This window comes from Cololabis saira, chromosome 5, assembly GCF_033807715.1.
Source record: "Cololabis saira isolate AMF1-May2022 chromosome 5, fColSai1.1, whole genome shotgun sequence".
Taxonomy (NCBI): Eukaryota; Metazoa; Chordata; class Actinopteri; order Beloniformes; family Belonidae; genus Cololabis; species Cololabis saira.
Window position 1 is genome coordinate 45,742,410 of NC_084591.1, and position 25,427 is coordinate 45,767,836.

General features: G+C 41.1%; 1 protein-coding gene across 1 annotated transcript in view; it reads left to right on the forward strand.

The window, feature by feature from the left end:
* cpne2 (copine II) overlaps positions 1-16,603 on the forward strand; it is a 313,754-nt gene extending 297,151 nt beyond the window's left edge. Inside the window, exons 15-16 of the mRNA XM_061722711.1 lie at positions 10,071-10,307; positions 15,570-16,603. Of these exons, the coding sequence (XP_061578695.1) occupies positions 10,071-10,307; positions 15,570-15,677 (345 nt within the window). The 3' untranslated portion in view covers positions 15,678-16,603. The remainder of the gene's footprint in view (positions 1-10,070; positions 10,308-15,569) is intronic.
* The last annotated feature ends 8,824 nt before the right edge of the window (positions 16,604-25,427 follow it).

Here is a 25,427-nt window from a genome sequence, read left to right on the forward strand (position 1 = left end):
CTGCGCAGAAAATAAAGTCTTTGCAGGCCCTTTTTGCAAATGGCACATGTATTGAGGTCATACCTCAGGTCCTTGTCAATGATAGTGCCCAGATATTTATAACTCTCCACGGTTTCCACCTGTGAGCCCTTGATGGTAATGGGAGGATTTGGGAGAGAAGTACATCTCCTCTTTAAGTCTATTTGCATGTCTTTAGTTTTAAGGACATTTAACTTAAGAAAGTGGCTATCACACCACTTTACAAAGTCTGTTCCATGGCTGAGCTCACCAATCCTGGAGAAGACTGATTAGCACTGTATCGTCAGCGAACTTCAAAAGATTTATTTTTGTTGTTTAGGGACTTAAATCAACCCCAGGTTTTTTTTCTTTTATTTTGTACATGTAAAAAGACAACAATTAAAAGAGAAGATAAGAAAACAAAACAAAACAAAAAAATATAAAGAATTTCATCCTTTAACGCTTAAAGGGGACCTATTATGGCATCTAATACCTATTTTAAACAGGCCTTGAATGTCTTAAAAACAAGCTTTTGATTGTTTTTGCTAAATAAATTAGAAATTCAGCCTCTGATCCATGTCTTTATCATCCCAGTCTCCAACCTCATTATCTATGCAGGATTCTGAGTGGGCGGGGCTATGATAATGAGGGTCTGTGCTGATTGGCTGCCTGAATGACGTGATACACCGCTACGGAAAAATGGTGGAAGCTCCGGCCGGCGGAGTTAGTTGTGGGCGTGATTTCACGCATCGGAGGCCAACCGATGTAAATCGCATTTTGGTTACGTAACGATGGGAGCAGAATCTTATTGGCTCGTAGATCCACATCACACTGGACGGCTCATCCGGGCGGCTGTACAGACACTGCAGAATTTGGTTGCTTTCCTCCTTCTCTGAGTTGGCAGGCTGAGGGGAGACCACTTTATATATGTTAAAGCAAGAAAAAACCTGGTTTTCATAATAGGTCCCCTTAATATCTTAATTTACATGTGCAAAAAATATTTATAATAACTAACTATACTATAATTATACTCACACACTGTACTCACACACTTACCTATACATACATACACATAGTTGAGTATTTCTATATATTTGTACACACATGCCCATATAGATATTTATATAAATATACTTATTTACACCATACCATCTTTATATTAACTCCATCTGCTCTATATCTATATACATACATACATACATACATACATACATACATACATACATACATACATACATACATACATACATACATACATACATACATACATACATACATACATACATACATACATACATACATACATACATACATACATACATACATACATACATACATACATACATACATACATACATACACATATATATACACACATGCATACATACCCATATAATTAGCTGCCCATTTCTGTACATAAATATAAACAAATCTACCCCTTCACCCAATAGTGTTATCTGCAGGCCCCTAAAGGCCGTTAAAGGCCGCTAAACCCCTTCCTCTTTGTACCTTGTTAAAATCATGTTTTTATATTTGTTTTTAAACTGGTTAATGCTATTCTAATGTTATTAGATGGTTAAGAGTGTTAACTGTCAGGGAATCGAAGCAGTTTTGAGATAAAAGGGGATACATTTGCAGCACAATGGCAGTTAAACTGCTAGAGTAATCATGAAGGAAAATTGGTGGAAAATATTCACCAGAATGATAATTGAACTGCATTTTAACAGTTTTTTGGGTTTCGCTTTACATTACAAACTGTATACTGTACATCCATACAACACCCCACTGTTGAGCATGTTGCTCCATCAAACACTGGTGAGAACTTCATGCTTTTCTGTGGGTCAAAGGACACAAACATGCAGACTGCAGAAACAGGGATTCAAGCATTGATCTTTTGATTGGTGGATGATCACACAACCTTCTTAGCCACCTGAACACACCTACTGGGTTCAGATTTTCTTTCTTTGCATCAGGACACTTTATAGAAACGTACAGCCAGAGTGCAAACTTGAATCCTGAAAATAAATCTACTGCGTGTGTCAAGTTCTCTGGTTTTTTTTCACTTCAATTTTTCTTGGAATTCCTTGTTTTGTAATCTCCTTCCTGTTTTATTTCGAAAGTCAATTTCTTGGTATCTTAAGTTTGAGTTTGACTTCCCTTTTTCTCTCCATTCTGATTGTTTGCACACATAAGTATAAAAGTATAAAAGCAATGGACCAAGCATTAGGTCAATTCAATTCAATTTTATTTATACAGCGTCTATTACAACACAAGTGGGCCTCTGTTGAAAAAATGTATTTTCCGATTCTAAATCGATTCTCATATTAATTCCTAAATATCGTTTCGTATGTCTAAAGATGGATTTTTTTTCATCATGTCATTACAACTTTTGGTATTTTTTTGTTTATGCCCAAAAAAGGAATGTTTTGTTGGACACGAGAATAACTGGTGCCATGTTTTTGCCTTTAAATATGTTTAAAGGTATGAAAACATTAAAGTTTTCAGTTAAAATTGCATAAATTGTCTATATTTCATTAGTTTATATACTGTCTTGGGGTTACATTTGCATAAAATGCTAAAAACCAAATTCTCAAAAATTTAAAACCGAAATAGACCGAAAACGGAAAAATATCATTCATGCAACAGCTCAAAAAACAGTTTTAATAACACTAACTTAAATCAATATCGGAATCAAATCGAATCAAATCTTGATAATCGATTCTGAATCTTAAGAATCGGAATCGAATCGATTCTTGACATCTGAATCGATCCCCAGCCCTAAACACAAGTTGTCTCTATGCGCTTTCCAGAGACCCCGAACATGACTCCCGAGCAATTAGCATCTAACACAACTATCATGTGGATGATCTGTTGCCTCAGCTGGACGTTGGCATGGCGGGGCCAATAAATAGTGCATCTTGGCTGGGAAGTGGCATGCTGATGATGCCAACCTGCTTTAATCGTCTGGCACCACCTGATGCGAGTTGTGGTTCATGCACTTAAATAGGGTCGTGGTAATATAGATATAGAAATGTTAGATGAAAAATCAACAGCTTTTTCCAATGGAGAATATCACAGTCAACGTCATGGAGATCTTTTGGCTGGAAGTCTCTTATCAGATATTTTATTCCACCGGCTCGGATCTGTCACCATTCAGGCTCCTCCAGCTGCTGGAGGTTATGTGGCTCCCAGGAGGAACAACCACTACCACTTGTTCTGGGCCTGTCCAAAAGTAAATGCTTTCTGGCATCAAATCCATTCAGAGTTAGTGATGATTTTTGGGTCAGATGTTGCTTTTAACTGGGACAAACTTCTTTTTGGGTTTGCACACTCTGTATCTATGGTTGTGGAATCAAGAGACCTGTTTGGTTTGCTAAGTGTAGCTGCGTGAAAAGCTATTACCAAGAAGTGGCTTAAGCCAGACGCTCCTTCATTAGATGATTGGTACGACTTAATTTACGATATCTTTGTAATGGAGAGGATAACGTTCTCTATGAGGCTGCAACAATCCAAATTTGAAGCAATCTGGGAAGATTGGAAAAGTAATATTTCCCTGAAACACCCTGCTTTTGTTTGAGATGTATTTCATTTACCCATTTGTCTTTATATAAAGTTGTTTTTTTTCCTCTTTATCTTAATGAAAACACCCCATGTTAATGTTTTTGTTCTTTTTTCTGTTTGCAAGAAAAAAAAATTCTGAATAATAAAAAAGAAAAATCAAGAGCTTTTTAACATGTACTGGCTGTGCAGTTACTAGCAACATTATCGCTGGTCAGGCTGGTAGAAAGCAACGCCGATCATACAACCTCTCCCATTATGGTGATTTAGTCCTTTGTAACGTTCCACACAAAACAAGAAAAAAGAGATGAACAATACCTTGATCCTGCATAGAATGAGGAAACAAAAGCCGACCAGGTCAAAGCAAATATATGAAATAAGCATGACTTCCTGTGAAGGATGAGCTTTTCTTGAATTGAATTGAATTTGAATTTAAATGTTATTTCGAACATGAAACAGTAGTGAAAACAAAACAAAACAATAATAATAGATAATAAATACATGTAAATAAGAAAACTAAAAAAAGACAAAAATATAAATAAAAACTTGCATCCATCATAATTAACATACTTGAACCTAGTAACTTATTAAATCGTACCCCCTAAACTCTATTTCATTATAATCAAAATTAATTTAATTTCTTTACAAAAACAAAATATATATATATATATCTATATATATATATATATATATATATATATATATATATATATCTATATATATATATATATATATATATATATATATATATATATATATATATATATATTATATATATTATTATATATATATATATTATTATATGAATATCAATAATAACACATCCTCACATACCCTGATATAAATATACCCATTTATAAAGGAATATATCAGTATCAACAATATACAAAAAAGAACAACTCGTAACGGCAGAGCCCGCCCCAAAAGCAACCAAAAGCCCCTCAAGCCCCCTCCTCCCTGTATCTTGTAAAAATCATTGGTTTATATTTGTTTTTAAACTGGTTGATGCTTGGACATTGCTTCAGTCTTTTACCATGATATCAGTATGGAATCCTAACACATGAAGCGCCTCGGCCCCATGAAATATGATTTGGATCTGCTCTTCATCCAAAACAAGCCTGATATGTGTACAGATCTATGACACTTTCAGAAGCTTTGAATCTTCAGGCTTTAAACAGATGGGACAGGCTTCCCCTCTGGTGCATATCTAGATGCATGTCTCCTGCATATATCGGTAGAGAGTGCAGTAGCTGGGAATCATTATGCTCCCACAGAGCTTTTTGTCCTTAATTGTACCCTGTCACCCTGTGGAGAACAAATGCCCACAAAGGATTGCACTCGCTTGTGTGATGTGTGCCAGAATCCTTTTGTTTTATGTAAGGAAATGAATTTAGACCCTTTCTTGTTTTTATATTATAGCGAGTTCAAATATAGGAAGGAGTAATAAACAATGAGATTTGACAGCTGCAGTGCAAGTGTGTGTGGACCACTTGCTGAGAAAGCGGTTGGAGAAGGTGGGTGGCTGCGTTTCAGGCTGCACAAATCTGTTGCTGCTTTTTCCTTGGCGCTTCTGTTCCTCAGATAATGACGAGAACCTGTAGACTGTGCACATACAAACACACTAATGCTGACACGCACACTCCGACTGCAGGCCATTTGAGTCTATGTGTGTGTGTCTTGGTGTGTGAGTGACCCGGTCTGTCTGTGAGATATTGATTCTCTAATGAGCGCCGCTGCTGGCACATTAAAGAGACAGACTTCAGAGCCCTCCCCGTGCTGTGTGTGTGTCTGCCTGCGTGTCGCATGGAAGCGTGATTATCTTCCAGCTTGCCTGCTTTCAGTTTTTCTGTTCTTATCACGAGACAACCGTCTGTTTTTGTGTATGTTATTGAGAGAACTGAGATACATATACAGAGTATATGTATTCAATGTAATGAATATTTTTGTGTGATATTGAACTTCTGACCACAAGTATCTCGGCATTTTAATCGATGATCAGCTTTATTTCAAACCACATGTAGAAAACCTGGTAAAAAAAACTATGACCGAAACTGTTTTTTTTCATCACAGATCTTGCTTATCTATTTCTACCAGGAAAAAGTTGGTTGCTGCCACTTTCCTCCCTGTACTTGACTCTGGCGACCTCCTATATATGTATGCCCCTGCAAATTGTCTGCGTTCTCTGGACACTGTGTATCATGGTGCCTTAAGGTTTGTCACTGGTTGTAAAGCCCTCACTTACCATTGCACCTTATATGCTCGAGTTGAGTGGCCATCCCTGGCATCATGCCACCTTATAAATTGGCATATTTTTATCTATAAAGCTATCTTGGGTCTGCTCCCCCACTATTTCTGTAATTATTTCTCCAAATCACAAAGCAATTACCGCTTGCGTTCCAATCTTCTTCTCTTTTCAGCTTTTCCCTTCAGGGGTCGTCACAGCGAATTAGTTGCCTCCATCTGAGCCTGTCTTCTGCATCCTCTTCTCTTACCCCAACTACCTTCATGTCCTCTTTCACAACATCTATAAACCTCCTCTTTGGTTTTCCTCTAGGGCTCCTGCCTGGCAGTTCAAAACTCAGCATCCTTCTACCAATATATTCACTATCTCTCCTCTGGACATGTCCGAACCATCTCAGTCTGGCCTCCCTGACTTTATCTCCAAAGCCTCTAACATGTGCTGTCCCTCTGATGTCCTCATTCCTGATCGTATCCAATCTGGTCACTCCCATAGAGAACCTCAGCATCTTCATCTCTGCTACCTCCAGCTCTGCCTCCTGTCTTTTCCTCAGTGACACTGTCTCCAGACCAAACACATCGCTGCTCTCACCACAGTTTTGTACACCTTTCCTTTCATTTTAACTCTTTTATCACACATCACACCTGACTCTTTTCCCCACCCGCTCCATCCCGCCTACACACGTTTCTCCACCTCTTTTCCACACTCCATTGCTCTGAACAGTTGACCCCAAGTACTTAAAGGAGCCGTCTGTAAGAAATGGCCAAAACTGGTACTGCAGTCACTTTCAAAATATTGTTGAGCGGCGTGTACCCTCCCCCTCCTCCCCCCGACCAGAGGTTGCCAGGTAGGCTGCAGAATGCAGCAGGAACGTAGGCTGCCATGGCTGAGATAATTAGAGCCGAGCTGGCAACCCGGATGCCGAAACAATACTGACTTGGTGATTGGGAGATAGGTGGAGGGTGGAGCTTCAGAAACAATACTGACTTGGTGATTGGGAGATAGGTGGAGGGTGGAGCTTCAGAAACAATACTGACTTGGTGATTGGGAGATAGGTGGAGGGTGGAGCTTCAGAAACAATACTGACTTGGTGATTGGGAGATAGGTGGAGGGTGGAGCTTCAGAAACAATACTGACTTGGTGATTGGGAGATAGGTGGAGGGTGGAGCTTCAGAAACAATACTGACTTGGTGATTGGGAGATAGGTGGAGGGTGGAGCTTCAGGCCAAAACAAAAAATGACAACATAAACATCAGTTGAGGGCTGCAACTCCTCTTTTTAAACTGGAATATCCTGGCTTGAGTGCTGTTGTCAGTGACATAAGTATTTGAAATGAACATGATTTTTAAATGCCTGTTGACATATCAGGGTCATTTTATGATTTGTTTTATTATTGCTCTTACATACAGCTCCTTTAAAATCCTCCACCTTCTCTATGTCTTCTCCCTGTAACCTCACTCTTGCACTTGGGTTCTTCTCATTCACACACTTATACTCTGTCTTGCTGCGGCTAACCTTCATTCTTCTCCTTTCCAGGGCAAACCCCCACCACTGTAGCTTCTCCTCCACCTGTTCCCTGCTCTCACTACAGATCACAATGTCATCTGCAAACATCATAGTCCATGGTGATTCTTGTCTAACCTCGTCTGTCAGCCTGTCCATCACCATAGCGAACAAGAAGGGGCTCAGGGCTGATTCCTGATGTAGTCCCACTTCCACCTTGAACTCCTGTCACACCTACAGCACACTTCACCACAGTCTTGCAGCTCCATACATGTCCTGCACTACTCTAACATAGTTGTCTGCCACTCCAGACTTCCTCATACAATACCACAGTTCCTCTCTGGGCACCCAGTCATAAGCTTTCTCCAGATCTACAAAGATACAATGCAGCTCCCTCTGAACTTCTCTATACTATATTACATTTCTTGCTTCTAAATTCAGATAAAACAGAGGTTATCATTCTTGGTCCAGAGCATCTTAGGAAGGGATTAGATGGTGTTGCGATGGCTTCCAGTGCAACTGTGAGAAACCTTGGTGTTGTTTTCGATCAGGATTTTTCATATAAAACATATGTTAATCAAGTTTGTAAAATAGCATTTTTCCATCTCCGTAATATTGCAATGATTAAGAAAATCCTCTCGCAGAGTGATGAAGAAAAACTAGTTCATGCGTTTGTATCTTCTAGACTAGATTACTGTAATGTGTTGTTAGCAGGATGTCCAAGTGCTGAGAGGAATTAGCAGGAGAGACCACGTCTCTCCAGTGTTAGCGTCGCTCCATTGGCTACCCGTAAAATTTGCCGCCACCGTCGTCGTTTCCCCTGTGGTTGAACACACCTGGGGCCCCCTCGAGCCAGGCGTGTTCCCCAGAAGGGGGGGGGGGGGGCAGGCTGGGGTGCATCCGGGACCACTTCGGGAACAGGAAGAGGTGTGTCCAGGACCGCCACCGGAACAGGCTGCCCCTGCCGTCGTTTCCCCCTGGGGCTGAAAATACCTCCACCCGCCTCGAGCCAGGCTTGTTCCCCAGAAGGGGGACTCCTACCCCTGCCAACCAGTCCCTGTCCAGATCACCATCTGCTGATAGAACTCCCTCAAGTTGAAAGTCTCTCCTGCTGTGTCCATGAAAGCTGGCCGTTCTGTTATGAAATGGTTGTTGTCGGACCCCGATGTAGGAGAGAGCAGGAGGCAGGAGTTCCAAAAAAGCAGGATGTATTTAAGCAAACAAAAACCGCTGCTTTGCAGGATGCCAAAAATGTGAAACAAGAATCCAAAACTACTAAACAGAAAGGAAACCACAGAGGGAGGGAACAGTCCAGACCAGCAGGGAGCAAGGCGTCTTTGAGTGCCCTGAAAAGCGCTATATAAATAAAATGTATTAAGGGAAAGACAAGACCAGATATACACAAGGGTTAACGAGACACAGGTGCAGACGATCAGGGCAGATGGGAAACAGGAAGGTCAAACCAGAACTTAAACACAAAGACACAGGCTTCAAAATAAAACAGGAAGGGTCAAACCCTGACAAGCTCCCCGACAACCCAACAAGACTTTAACCAGCAGGTCAAGTTTAACTTAAATTGGATAGAATAAATAAATGAATTGGGATCAAAACAGTTTTTTTCCTTTTTCTCCAAATATTTTGTTATACCAAAAAAAAAAAAGAACAAAAGCAACTTTCCCTGGCAGTTTTTGTGACATTTTCCCAAGATTACTCTATCAGATTGCTTTTTAAAAAACAAATAATCACTTTATTATTTCTCTTAGTTACATGATCTGCCGAAGTCAGGATGCACACACTCATCATACCAGGTGTAAAAACTTTGGTTGTATTTGTGCCAAAAATCAAATAAAGAGAGTGTTGGGGAAAAAACAAACAATGAAATAGAAATTGCACAGAGGGAAGGCAATAAACTGTACTTCTCTGCCAGTCTGTGGTATTTCCAATTTAGATAACATGAATATAATATGTTCTATTATCTTTTTGGAAAAATAACAATGATTTTCATTGTGAAAGTAAAACATTGACTGCACTGAGCCTGCTTTTCTCTGACAACTGAAAGCTATAAAAACTGTGAGATTACTCTGCATTGTTTTCCAGCATATTTCCCAACAGCTTTTTGTCAGCCTTTGCAGCCTTGTCTGACTCTGGGCTGAATTTGTTTGACCAAGGGATGTTAATGTTTTGTTTGTTTTCTGTACTCCTTTAATTACTCTATTTCACATGTTTTACTTAGCCCGATAATATCCACAAATTAATATACACCAAGAAAGATGGCTTGATTTGTGGGTCAGACAACAAGTCAGGTATAATCTTTCCTTTGTAATTTTTGCAGTGTTGGTCACGGTGAAGTTATTGTTAAAATTCAGTTCAGAAACTTTGTGAACTGCACATTAATGCTGTGTACATCTTTTTAAAACAGGCAGCAGGGTTGTTATGACTCTGTTTGTGCCTAATGTTCAACTATGTACTTTGGTCTCAGCGAGCGAACAGCAGAGAAGTCGGTCTAACAGAGGAAAGTGGAGAAGAGAAGCAGAATACTTCCATCCACTTGTTAAATATTTTACTTTCTTCATTAATGTCACTCTTACAGTTTCTGAAATGCTATTTTTGTTGTTTTCTCTAATAATTTTATTGTTTCCTTAGACCATAAAAGCATAATTGTCAACCTAGGTTACTTCATCGCATATATAGAACATACAGGGTTATATTAGTATACATTTCTTAATTTTTCTCTTTATCTTGCCCTTTCCACCATCCCTTCTCCCTACTGCAGCAGTACTTCACGCTCCTCATTATAACAGATGGCGTCATCAGCGATATGGATGAGACGCGCCACGCCATTGTTCAGGCATCAAAGTTACCCATGTCCATCATCATTATTGGTGTTGGCAACGCAGACTTTGCTGCCATGGAGTTCCTAGACGGAGACGCCAGTGTTTTAAGGTCCAACACAGGAGAGGAGGCTGTTCGTGACATCGTGCAGTTCGTCCCTTTCAGGGATTTCCGCAATGTAAGTATTGATCTCAGATCGAGACAAATGTCAGGGTTTAAGTGTAGGTAGTATCGTGTTAAAGCACAACTTAGTTAAACACATACTAACTGACAGTACAGTTGGGCCTGCGGGATTATCAGGGGGCTACACCCAGGTTGCTAAAAGGACTTAATCGCAGGTGCAGTTCCTTGGCTGACCCCCGAGGGCTGGCTCAAAAAGCATTCAACCTCCATTCAGTACAATACCTTGTTTTTTTCGGTGACGTTTTTGTGAACTATGAAATATCAGGAGTTACAGGTGTCTGGGCCTGTTTACTTTGGCCTTTGGAATAACTTCCATCTGTCCTTGGCCAGCGCCAGCGATCTAACTTCTGTGCTGAGGCTCATATATATCATATATATATAACTAAAGTTTGTTTCAGTTCCTCGTTTGGCTGCTAGAGGTGGGCTGTAAAAGCGAGTCAATTTCAATTCAATTCAATTCAATTTTATTTATATAGCGTCTATTACAACAGAAGTTGTCTCTAGGCGCTTTCCAGAGACCCAGAACATGAACCCCTGAGCAATTATTACATAAACAATGGCAGGTAAAAACTCCCCTAGTGGGACAAAAACCTTAAGCCAAAAAGTGGCAAAAAAAACTCCAGGTGTGTACTGATTTTCGTGCATGTACGTCAAACCGTAATGTGGGGCTTGAGGCACAAAGTTTTCTAGGGGCGCTGTTGAGCCCTTAGGCCACGGCCATTAACGCAAACCATTAAATATCACATTTTTTGCCACGCCTGGCTTGGGTGCCAAATTTGGTGACTTTTGGGGCACGTTTAGGGGGGCAAAAAGGTCCTCATTTCATCGGAAAAAAATAAATTAAAAAAAACGGGAAAAAAAAAATTCCTACAGATACGATAGGGCCTTCGCACTGTCAGTGCTCGGGCCCTCTGGCCCTAATAATAAAGAAATATTATTCTCCACTCTTTGCAAAAACAAGTAATTGGTGTATTTCTTTACAGAGGTCCCACTGTATTTTGAATTACCTTTTTTTTTTTTTTTTTAAACAAAGCTAACATTTCAACTTTTGCACCTCATGGGTGTAAGATGAGCATTACCAGCTTTTAGCTAATAACACTATGTCATTGTGTCCGCGTATAAATGAAAATGGATGCCAGTTGCTTCTTAGATTGTAGTTTATTACCCACACAGAGCTCAGAGGGCCCACTGTTGGAGTGTAACTGCCTGCTTATCTTGGCCTCACCAGAGACACTGAGCATGTGATTAGCGGGTGAGCATGTGAGCAGCAATGAGGGTCTGTTCATGCATGCTGCAGGTGAAGGTGGAGGTTAATTAACATGTGCACATTTTCAGTCTTTCTACAAAAACACTCATTAGTTCATTGGGGTTTTGGTCATGAATTTCTCTATATATTTTGTGTGCGTGGGCTGCTGGTGGGCGAACTGACTTCCACTGCCGTGGGAAGAACAGATAACGTTTACTGGCTTCTTTCCAGGTTGGTGGTGGGAGGGTGAGAGACAGCAACAAAAAGAAAAACAAAGAAATCAAGCTGAGAATAAGTGGAAATGCTGAAGTTAGGGCAACCTGAAATTAGTTTCTGCAGTTCCAGGATTACGTTTACTGCTAATTATGGATTGAAAGTTAGGATGTAGCTTTGTAAAATAAAAATGACTTTACAGTAACACCTGCAACTTGCGTAACTGTAAATTATGTGTATATATATATATATATATATATATATATATATATATATATATATATATATATATATATATATATATATATATATATATATATATATATATATATATATATATATCTTTGTATATATGTATATGTATGTATTTCAATTTCAATTTTATTTGTATAGCGTCTAATACAACAGGTGTTGTCTCTAGACGCTTTCCAGAGACCCAGAACATGAACCCCTGAGCAATTATTACATAAACAATGGCAGATAAAAACTCCCCTTTAGGAGGGAAGAAACCTTGAGCAGGACCCGGCTCATAAGGGGGGGCCCTCCTGCCGAAGGCCAGACTGGGGGGGGGTCGGGGACGTCATTAGCACACAGCAGACATCCACGCAGGCATGTGGAAGCAGCAGCGGGATGACCAGAGGGGGGGGGGTGGCCGCAAGCAGGTGGAAACCGCAACGGGATGATGGGGGGGGGGGGGGCGCAGGCCAGCACGCAGCTCCCGAAGCTCCGGCCTGCAAACATGCACAAAAGAAAGAAAAAAAAATGGGGGGCCAGCACAAGAAACTACAGAAAGATGGCAAAAATGATGGCTATGAGATACTTATAATAAATAAAATGGAAATGGAGAAGAGAGGAAGGGACCAGGAGAAGAGAAGAGGGGTGAGGGGCACCACCCAAAGGATCATGTCGGTGCTCCCCTGCAGCAGAGGCCTATAGCTATAACTATTATAGTCTTGTGCTATAGCTGCAACTATGACTACTGACTCTAACACACTAGAGTTTACACTACCTAGAGATTTACCAACACCAGCTAGAGGTTTACTAAACACTAACTATAGGCTTTACTAAACAGAAAGGTTTTAAGTTTGGTTTTAAGGTGGAGGTGGTGTCAGCCTCCTTAACCCAGATTGGAAGTTGGTTCCATAGTAATAGTGCATGATAGCAGAACGCTCGCCCTCCAAATCTACATTTAGATACTCTACTAGGATACTGGGAACTACGAGTAAACCTGCGCTCTGAGAACGGAGAGCTCTGCCAGGAACATAAGGCACGGCCTGGTATATATACAGTATATATATATATATATATATATATATATATATATATATATATATATATATATATATATATATACCAGGCTGGTGACCAGCATGAGGGGGAGGAGTCAGTGTTGTGGCTGTGTATGGTTCCTCCTCACGATACTCAGACTCCTGTTTCATTATATGATTAATTGTTAAATTACAATATGTTTATTCAAACTTCAATTATCCAGTCCACCAAACAAGAGTCAATGTTGTTCTTATTGGCAGAGAAGATTCAGCAATTTTTCACAGGCACGACCCTCATACACAGCTCTGCTGCTCATCCCACAAATACATGTCAAATGTGGCACCACTTAAAAAGGAAATAAGCAGGCTTCCCAACAGTATCAGATTTATTGCCAAGAAGCATTGTTACAACAAAGACAAAATTTAGCAAACACAAATGTCCTCACTTTTTGTGCTAAATTTAAATGTGGCATGCATAAGACGCAGTCTGTCAGCAGTCATCTTTTCAATAAAGGGTTGAAATGTTTGCCAACTGGTAAAATAAATTGGCGGTATAAAGTGTCATAAAAACACAGCATCCTCTAATAGTGCATTCACTAGCAAGGACCACGCCATCAACAGGATACGTTTAAATGATTTATTGATACGAAGATGATAACGATGACGATGGTGATAATAATGGCGATGACGATGACAATGGCGATGATGATGATCTATGGATCAGTCGATGCGTTGTGGGGAAGCTGGTAGGGAATCCGCTGCAGCGCCCCGGCAACGACGAACCCCCTAGGAATCTATGAGGTAGAGAAAGAGAGGGAAGAAGGAGAAGAGAAAAGGGGTGGGGGGGGAGGGGTGCATAGAACGAGAGCGAAGAGGAAGTGAAGGTTAGGCTGGTATTTGAAGGTTTGCCGGAAGAGGTGTGGTGCCGGAGGAGGCGTGGTTGAGGCGTGGTCCTGCTCCCGAAATTCGCTTGTTAAGCTCCAATTTAGTTGTTTTTTTTTCCAGGTGGAGAAGCTGTATCTTTTCCCATTTTTGACCCTTAAGTGGCTACATGATGGATGATAAGATGTAGAAGCTATCTGGTGTGGTGTAGTCTAGTCTAGCGATAATAGTGTTTGATGTACAGCTCACTGACACATTTACAGACACCAGCCCCCAAACTAAATTTTCTTTAAATCTATTCAGGTATCCTGCACTGGTAACTGATGTTTTATCTGTGCAAGTAGAGAATTCAAATGAAAAATGCTATATTTCTCATCTTAGTGTGTTTACATGTCGAGCTACAAGCGCCTAATACCGAGTTCTGGTTGAGGCTGAGGGTGGTTGCATGACCCAAAAACATGAGAATAATGTCTTAAACCAACCTTGGGATAGCTGTTTTTCAATAATTCACTATATGATTCACTATTAGCCTGATTTAAGGTTCTGTGTTAAACCAACGCAGAACCGTTGGCCGTTGCCGTGACGCCGTCGTGAACCCTTCTGACTTCTCCTTCACTCCATTTCGCCGCGGTGCAGTACCCCCCAAAGCGCTAGTTGATACTTTGGTTAGCTTCCGGCTTTTCCGGTCACAGTGAATCAAAGAGATAAGGACAACTATTGTGCAAAAAACCAAAACAACCCAACAAAAAAAAAAATCACACACACACGAAAAAAAGAGCGCTGAAAGTTCACTACTGTGTCACAAACACAAATCGGAACCGGAAATGCGCTGCTACCAAGCAAACCAATCACAGCCGTCTCGGTCTGCGTTGGGTCTGCGTTGGGTCTGCGTTGGGTCTGCGTTGGGTCTGCGTCGCCTCGACTACTATTTTTTGGGAGGTGCACGTCATTCTACGGCGTAGGCTACGGAGAGCCTCCCGCGTAGCCGCGTACCCTACATAATTCAGCCTTTAGAGATCTGTACATTTCAATTGTCCTATAGGCTTCTTTTAACTTGTTCAGTTAGTTCCTTTTGGGTCAAAGCTCAGACAATTTTCAGTCCTGGGTGTTTTTGTCTGACTATGACTCAGTCAGACTAAGATGTTTACATACATTGTAACATGTGGTTTCACTTGGACTAATGCAATAATTCAGGTTTTGTTTTTTTCTAATAGCATCTAACACACCAAAAGATGTCAAATGCTTAATAAAATTTGATGGAAGAAGTGGTTTCAACTTCCCCCTCACGAGGGGAGCTTCTGCTCTACATCCCCAACCCCCCCTCTTTAACTGCACAGGATTTGAGGTTTTATTCTGGGCATTACCTGGGCTTTGGGGAGCTCTATCAACTGCTTCCACATGTAAACAACTCTCCCATTTGCATGGTTACTCATCATGAAAAATGTAAATCTGCCAGAAAGCAATAACACAAGTTCCTTTGGCAGCAAAGCAATGCCCAGAAATGTCACAAAAATCAGCATGTTAACACAAGATTAACCACGTTTTAACCACTGTCCTTATTTGAAATATTTAATATCATCGCTACTGGTCACTGAATCCTGCACACTATGCTTTTTAATTGCTGTTTTGTTCTTTCTTCTTCACTCAGGCACCGAAGGAAACACTTGCCAAATCCGTCCTGGCGGAGCTGCCTCAGCAGGTCACCCAATACTTTAAACAGCGAAATCTCCTGCCCAACAACTCCGAACCAGAATGAGACGAGAGGACGAAGACGAGAACCCACCCGCTGTAAAAACGCTACGATGACTTTACAGAACCTTCTTGTTAATGAAAAACAATACAGAAGGAAATTGTGTATGTCAGCTGTGAACAAAAGTGAATTGTGGACCAGAAAATAAATAAAAATCTTGCAATTATATTTGTAAAGTTTTACTGGTTAATTTGTCTTTTAAAGCTTTCCAGCACAGAGATGTGTGAAAATATTCTGGAAAAAGACTTTGCATGAGTTCAATCTCCAGATGTCATGGAGACAAGGACCTAGTTATTTTCTAGAAGGATGAAGATGATCTTTTCTTGTTTATTTTTTTTTTCCTTTTCTGGTTTATGGTTGTAAGTGTGTCTTGTGACGGAGGCCATGTGAGAATCACAGCTCCCTTGTGTAAAGCCCTTCCTGAACTGAAAACTATCAGTGGTTGATTCCTCTTCAGCTGTTGTACGGACCTTTCTGAGACTGCAGATATGGAAAAGGCTGTTGGTTTTTGTTTCCACTTGTGGCAGCGAGATGGGGGTTAGGTACTACCTGGACAGGATCAGAGGAGAAGAAGGCTACAGTGGGAGGTGTAGCATAGATCAGGGATAGATGCGTGAACTCATTAGGTTGTTGGAGCCTATAGCTTCTACAAAATCCTTCTATTTTTTGTTTACTGAGTTGATTCTGCATGTTGCCAGTATTTACTCACTGATTACAAAGTGATACTGATGTTCACAATTGCATGTTTTATTATATTTTTACCTTCAAATTATGAACTCGATGTTGATATTTGATGGGAATCTGTTGAAAGTAAAAGTATGATATGATAAAAGAGTTTGAATCTACTTGTACAAGCAGAGAGACGTTTCAGATATGCATATACCAAATGTATATTTCTATGATGCTGTTTCTGTAATGATAAGCAATTGTTTTTGCCATGTTTTATGTACTTTTTATGCAGTGCTAAATTATGTCATTAAAATACAATGTTTATTGCTGTGCTACTTTGTACCTAAGATGTTGCCATTATTAGGGCCCGAGCACTGACAGTGCGAAGGCCCTATTGTATCTGTAGGAGATGTTCTCGTTTTTTTTCATCGTTTTTATTTTTCTTCAGACGAAATGAGGGCCTTTTTGCCCCCCTAAACGTGCCCCAAAAGTCATCAAAATGTGCGTCTCGATCCTGCAACAATGCGCATTACTTTTCTCAGTCAAAAGCGTAACCGTAGCGACCAGAGCCGGATTAACGCAAAGGCAAAGTAGGCATGTGCCTAGGGCCCGATTGACAGGGGGGGCCCAGACAGAGGGACAAAAAAAAAAAAAAAAAAATTTTTTTTTTTTTTTTTTGTCTGCACACATATTAATGGTTGATAACATGCCAGTAAAAACCTAAGGCATATATATATGTGCATTATTACTATATTTAGTATACATACATATATATATATATATATATATATATATATATATATATATATATATACGCATACATACGCACAGGGCCGCCGCAAGGGATGTGCGAACCGTGCGACCGCACGGGGCCTCGCGCCCCAAGGGGCCTCGCGCGCCAAGGGGCCTCGCGCGCCAAGGGGCCTGGCGCTATGGGCCGTTTTTTTTTTTTTCGTTCTTTTTTTCCTTTTTTCCTTTATAAATATCAACAGTCACGTTCCATTACAGACTTAAATATGTACTAGTCTGTGCATATCAATAAATATATGTGCAATGATGCGCGTGTCTGTTCTTCAATACAACTGATCAGACCAAGCGCAGACACAAGCTGCTCTGATCCAGACGGGTGGAGTTGGAACAAACTGCCACACAATGTTGAGAGAACGAGACAGATTCAGGAAATTTACATCAGATACATACTACAGCACACTTTGTCTTACTGCAAATTTTATTGGTCTTTGTAGATTTGACTTCTTATTTAACTATTAAATTTAATCAACACATTTAATTAAGATTTTCTGCAAACTGCTCACAATCGATAAGATAAGGATTATTTAATAGCATTTAATAGAGCATGTAATAACGTATAAATAATAAAAATCTAAAATAGTCTGATAGACTGTTTAATATACAACACATGACTTATTTTGGAATACAAAGAACCAACTTGACTATGACTATGCTATGTAAAATGTGAATTAAGTTTTATTAGTAACTCTGGTAAGTTTAAGATTTCATAAATAACATCGATGGAGGGGGGCCCAAAAATCACAGTCTGCCTAGTGTAGTCCATGTATTTAATCCGGCTCTGGTAGCGACAATAGATGCCAAAAAGCGTGCCCCCCCTTCATCTGATTGGTCCATATTTGATAGTTCCTACTTTCTGCCATAACTTTTGAATGGTTTGACATCAGGGGCGGATGTAGGGGTGGGGCCATGGGGGCCGAGGCACCGCCTGTAATCTGAAGTGCCCCTGTTCTGTCAATCAACGGGCAAGCTGAGAATTTGATGATCACTGCTGCAGTTCCAACCCCAAACTGGTGGTGGCGCCTGTTGCGTCAATACAAGTGAATAGAAGAAGAAACAGCTCGGTGCACTCTAGGGGGGACAAACCAAAACAGATTATGGTAGACTATATTGGACAGTTTGATTTGGAGGGAGGATTCACTTCCTTTTAAAATATTTGTGGCGGGCTGAACGTAACGTAAGGATTGCGTTTTCATTCTGCTTTCAAAGAAAGTGGACGATGTTTTATTAAAAGGAGCCCCTTTCACATAGAGGGCGCAAAGCGCAGACCGCCGCCGGCTTTCCCATTCATTGTGTATGTGCTGCCGCGGCACAAGACACTCGCGGTCCACTCTTTTAAGAGCGGACCGCTCTGCTGGCGAGCTCTGCTGGCGAGCTCCGCGGCGCGCCAGAGGGCGCCTGCCACGGGGTTTGTGCTGCGCCTGCCTGCCTGAATTGAAAATTTTTTAATTTCACCGCTTAAAGCTGCTTTCACATAGAGCGTGGTTTGCGCCGCGCACACGACTGGTTGGGCGCAGAATCAACACAGAGTTGGCGCAGAGCAAGGCGCGCATGGCGCACATATTTGTTGCCAGTACTCGAGTTGTAAAAAAAAAATCAGGGGATAGTGGATTTTATCATATGGGGACAGATAATTTGTGCTGATTACAAATAATATAATATATTACAAATAATAGCAGTGACCAAAACACCTGCAGAAATACTGCAGGAATGACATAGCAGCAGTTAAATGCAGCCTTCTGTAAGCTTTAAATATCCACTGGGCTTGCATCAAATACATCAAAACACAACAATAAAAAACACTTTTCTGAACTTATCAATATGACTCTGTCCTTCACAGGATAAGTAAAATGGATCACTGCAAAAACTCAAAATCTTAACAAGAATATTTGTCTTATTAACATTAACATCAGTTAAAATGTCTCAATTTAGTAAAAAAGACTCATTACACTTAAAACAAGACTCGTCACTGGAAAAAACAACAATTTTCACCTGTTTCAAGTAGATTTTCACTTGAAATAAGTAGAAAAATCTGCCAGTGGAACAAGATTTTATTGCTTGTAATGAGAAGATAAATCTTGTTCCACTGGCAGAATTTCCTACTTATTTCAAGTGAAAATTTACTTGAAACAGATGAAAATTGTCAAATAAGTTATTTTTCTGGTGTTATTTTTCTGGTGATGACTCTAAATGTTGAAATAGCAGTAAAACCACATTCATTGATGAAATGACATAAGGGATGGAAATGGGGGATGGCAGTTTTACAGGGGGGATGATTTGGACCGTTTTTATTTCAGGGGGGATGCCACCCCCCCTCATCCCCCTTCAACTCCAGTACTGTTTGTTGCTAGGCGACCGAAAAAGGTTTTTCCGATCTGGTGCCCTTTTCCCACTGGTTTGGACGTACAGTAGCTACAGCTCAATTTGCAAATGTATCCGTCCCTGCTTCAAAGAAAAGCCCTGGCTTTAGTTCTTCTGAGGAGGAGATGAGCAGCAGCAGCAAGGAGGGTCCATGAAATCCTCATGAGAAGACAGGATTTGGGGGAATCCAGGCTCGTTGGAGCTACAGCTCCATGATGACCAGGTCTACTTCAGATTGAACAGGGAGCAGTTTGACAGCCTGTTGGGGAGTGGGTCCTCAGCAGGATGACAACCACCTTCTCTCCTATTGGACGCACCGAGATGCCCTCACAGCGCGGTGAAATTAAAAAATGTTCAATTCAGACGCAGGCAGGTGAAACGCCCGTGGCAGGTGGCCTCTCGCGCGCCGCCAAGCTCACCAGCAGAGCGTTCCACTTTACAGAAATCATTATCCATTCATACACATTCTCACTGGTGGTGGTAGCTACGTTTTGTAGCCACAGCTGCCCTGGGGCAGACTGACAAAATCATGGCTGCCATATCGCGCCAAACGGCCCCTGCAACCACCACCAACATTCATACACACTCACACGAGGCCAGGTTGGGTAAGGTGTCTTGCCCAAGGACACTACGACAGCAAACTGGGACAGAGCTGGATTCAAACCGCCAACCTTCCGATCATTGGACGACCGGCTCTACCACTTGAGCTACTGCCGCCCCATGAGCCATATGAGATACTTAGGGTGCGTCCCAATACTCCCCCTCGCCCTCCTTTTCTTCCCTAACCCTAACTTTTGCGCGTTCCCGTGAAGGTAGTGGTGTCCCAATTCCTCTTTTCACCTAGGGGGAGGGGGCATAACGAGGGCTAGGGGCTGAGAATAGCCCCTTCAAATCGAGGGATTTCAGATGCTGACTTGGCGAGCGAGGGGGTATGAAGATTTCCCAGAATGCTTTTCGTCGTCATTTGCGGACTGAATCAAAAAAAAAAACATGGAGGACATTTCTGTTTTTTTTGGGAGTAAAATCAATATTTTGAGTTAGTTTCTGCATAAAAATGCATTTTGATTACATTTCTCGGCGCAAACCGATATTTTACTTTCATAATATTCACTCAGTGAATGTACATCATCCCTTTTTTGTCCGTTGTTCGCTAAGATCGCGCCGGAATATGGTTACGTAAGCTACGTAAGCTACGCCGTAGGTTACGTAAGCTACGCCGTAGGCTGCGTCTATTTATAGCTCGCCGACCGAGGAAAACATGCTTTACAGACTCGTCTGGATTTTGAGCAAGCAAGCATTTTTTCATTTTTTTGAGTCAAATGGCGAACCGCAAAGAGCAGGAGGATATTGAACCCACAAATGTAAGTATAATGTCCCATGGAATTAAAAAAATCACAGTGCTTTTGTATGTTTTAACAGTTTGAACAGTACATAGAAATACCACATTGTTTATTGTTTATTTTTAATACCAAAGAGTGAAATTACCGGAGTCAAATTACTTGTTGGACAATGTTAGAACCTGGCCAATAAAGCTGATTCTGATTCTGAGTTAACGTAAGATAATATGTGGCTGTTGATGACGAGTCGGGTAGATAACATTGCCGTGTCCTGTTAACTACTCGTTAACTCTCATATTTTCTACAAATTTGTTGTATATTTCACATTACTATAAGGCAGCAACGTTATTTGGGGGGGGTTACGAAGTAATAACGTCGCTTGCTGCCTTGTTATCATAATTCAAACTTTTTTTTTTTGTTGTTTGTTTGTTTGTTTGTTTTTTTTACGAGGACGTTTGTGCATTGCAGTAATCACATTTCATTCCAGGGACTCCGGATCAGGTCCGACACCTAATAAGCTTTAGGGCTACCAACGAGGAGAATTTTACTAAGAAGAAATATGCTGCTAAACCACTGTGGGAGTGAGTGATCTAGCTATCTGCTTGCAGAATATCTGTGATGGGGTCCTTAACCATGGTATAACTACTATTCATCACTGTTTTCTGTTACAGGAAACTCATCAAAGAGCTGGAACTGGAGGGAAAGGTGACCACAGCACAAATTGGCAAAAAATGGGAAAATCTTAAAAAAAAATATAAGGTAAGCAATGGTTATTTATACAGTGATAATGAACCTGGTATGATGTTGTGGGTGTGTATGATAGTCCAGTCATGTTTGTAATCAACATGTGTATCCATCTTTTTTTTTTATCTCAGAACACTTTGGAAGACGTCAGCACATCGGCCTCAAGCTCTGCCTCACCAGCTGGAAGAGGAAGCTGGAAGCTTCAGGCATCAGGTCCACTTTCCCCCCGAATTTTTTTTTTGTACATATTTCTGTGCAAATTTTTTTATATGGAACAGCACCTTTCTTTGTTCTGCGTGCAATGTTTACTTTTTTTCTTTTTAAAAATGTTATTTGAATATAGCAAATAAAGCCTTTTTTACTGCGGATTCTCTCACTATCCTTATTTTACTATTGATCTTGTTGTACAGTTTATAATTTGAGACATTACCTTACTTTGAGAAACCCCAGAAGAGAAAACTGTTGTGAAACAAGTTTTATTAGACAATTTAAAAGTATTTCCAAGTGAGTAAAACCACACAAGTACAAAACTATATGAAGAACATATGGACAGGTTCCTGAACCTTTTAGAGAAAATGGTGGACAGGACACCTCATCAGCAGTAGCTGATGAGGTGTTTTGTGATTTTTTTGTAAATATTTCTGTGCACATTTTTTTATATGGAATATAAGTGGCATATTAACAGCGCTACAGCTGAAATTAAAACAGCTTTTGGCTCTCAGCTTCCTGATCAGGCTAGGGATAGAAACGAGGGGTAGGGGGAGAATTGGGACAGGCACCTGGGCCAAGTGCCCTAGATTTCAAGTGCCCTAAAATCTCCCCCTTCTTTTTTAGGGCTTAGGGAAGAAAAGAAGTGCGAGTGGAGAAAAGAAGGGCGAGTGAAGGAGAATTGGGATTGGCCCTTAGGCTGCATCCCAATTGAACCCCTCGCCCTCGTTTTCTTCACTACCCCTAACTTTTGCGCGTTCCTGTGAGGGTAGTGGTGTCCCAATTCCTCTTTTCACCTAGGGGGAGGGGGCATAACGAGGGTGAGGGGCTGAGAATATCCCCTTCAAATCGAGGGTTTTCACATGCTGACTTCGCGAGCGAGGGGCTATGAAAATTTCACAGAATGCTACGTAAACTACGCCGTAGGCTCTGCGTCGATTCGACTCGCCGACCGAAGGCAAACAGGCAGACTCGTCTCAGAGAAATAGAGAGAAATAATCCTGTGACTCGTCAGATTTGTTTTGGATGTTTCTGATATAATAGTTTTCAGAAACCACAAAGTAACCCAGCTGTTATCTGGGTAATTTACACACTTTCAGATAAAGTTGTAGAAGATCACGCCAGAATAAAGGGATTTATGGTTCCGCGTTACACCAACGCAGAGCCTACGGCGTAGGTTACGTACCCTACGCCGTAAGGTCTGCGTCGATTTAACGCGGACCCAAACTCCGGACCCGGCAGACAGAAATCTCTAAATTTCGGAGCAAATTTCTTAACAGGCGTAGCTACAACTGTTAGATTTAATCTATTAAACCAACATCTTCCTAAATGATTTATTTCAGCCAGCGTAATTCTCCACAGAGCTGCAGGTTTCTCTCCTGGGACGACGGAGCAGCTTGACCTGGCGGACACGTCTCTTCTCGGGCTGTGAGCTGAGGCTGCTCCCCGGGGCCGGCGGCTCTTCTCATCTCCGAAAACATCGGGTCCAATTTCTTAACAGGCGTTATTTGGATAAACTGAGCCCCGGTTGGGGATCTTAAAGGTTACTTTAACACCTGAAAAAATATTAAAACTTAATAAAGTGCCATATTAACAGCGCTACAGCTGAAATTAAAACAGCTTTTGGCTCTCTGCTTCCTGATCAGGTTAGGGATGAAAACGAGGGGGAGTTGGAGAAATGGGACAGGCACCTGGGCCAAGTGCCCTAGATTTCAAGTGCCCTAAAATCTCCCCCTTCTTTTTTAGGGGGTAGGGAAGAAAAGAAGGGCGAGTGAAGAAAAGTAGGGTGAGTGAAGTTGAATTGGGATTGGGCCCTAAAAGAAATAAAAATGGAAAAGGAGAAGAGAGGAAGGGAAGAGGAGAGGAGAAGAGGGGTGAGAGGCACCGCCCAGTGGATCATGTCGGTGCCCCCCTGCAGCATAAGCCTATAGCAGCATATCTACCGCGAAGCTATGTTTGATATTAACTATTATAGTCGTGTTCTATAGCTGCAACTATGACTACTGACTCTAACACACTAGAGTTTACCCTAACTAGAGATTTAATAACACCAGCTAGAGGTTTACTAAACACTAACTATAGGCTTTACTAAACAGAACAGTTTTATCCTAGACAGTGACAGTCGTACATGGTTGCATCAGAACCCTTGGTAAAGCTCATACTTCTGAGAAAGCACCATTATTGCCGAAAGAACAGAGCAATACCACATTTTTCTATTCATTTTTCAACAAGACAATTCAAAACTACATTTTTACTACATTTGCTACATTTGCACTATGTTTATAGCACTCTACAGCTGTAAGCACTGTTACAAATAGAATTTCCCTTGGGGATAAATAAAGTGTTCTGATTCTGATTCTGATTTTACACATTTTAAAAAGGAAGAAAGGGAAGCCCAAGGAAGAGAAGGCGGCTCGTAACTGGACTGATCTGTCCACAATAGAGAACATGTGACAATGACAATCACGCGCTGTTACACATCTTATGATGTTTGTAGGATGAACAAAAAAAAAAAAACAACCTCTTCATCTCTGGTCATGCTTAACGCCAGAACATGTTTTATGTCTAGTAAAAATCAAAAGCAACACGATACGGTTAGAGTAGTTTTGGGAATGTTTTGCATGTCTGAGATGCAAAAAGGGATGCTTTTTGCATCTCATCCCTTTTTCTGAGTAGACCATGTAATAGAAAAAAGTGATGTCTATATTACAAGAAAGCGATTTTGCATAAAGATCCTAAATGATTATTCCAGAGCTCTTTGGACAGTGGGGGTGGGGGGTTGTCACCTAACAGGCAGCAGCACGGTGGCAACAAGCCACCCCACACTCATGGCAAAGAGCACCAGATTAGAAAAATGATGCTGCAGGGGGACAGATGCTCATCTTTGCTCAGTACTCCGCAAAACTCAAATTCCCTACTGATGTGTTTTTCTTTGTGCATGTAAGTCAAAACATTTGTTGTCATAGCAACTCCTTTCTCGGCAACATCAGTGAAACGGACCTTCATCTCCCAGGTACAGCCAGAAACCCGCGGTAATGACAACAGCGAGATGACCTGAGACATATCCAAACGCCTCTTTCTCAACGTGAACACAAGATAAAATCATCTTCCAGTCCTGTCTTCACACTGTGTGCACAAAAGCTTCAAGGCAGCAACACTCACCCACAGAATCCTTTTATCCACCACATTTAATTATAAACACCCAACTGTTTGGATTGTTTAATTGCGCTGCCTTGGAGACTTTATATTTTGATATCTTCCCACCTTCACTGCCAACCCGATTTTCTGTTTTAATCAGTGAGCTCAGCTCTAGGAATCTTAAGGCAAAATTAGGAATGAATGCTTATCCCACGTCCTGCGATGGACTGGTGACCCGTCCAGGGTGTTGCCCTGCCACTCACCTGTGATTAGCTGGGATAGGCTCCAGCAGACCCCTGTGACCCTGCAAAGGATAAAGCGGGTATAGAAAATGGATGGATGGATGGATGGATGGATGGATGGATGGATGGATGGATGGATGGATGGATGGATGGATGGATGGATGGATGGATGGATGGATGGATGGATGCTTATCCCACAATCCAATTATTCCAATTTTTTTTGTTCTAGTCCAATTAACACATTCATTTTT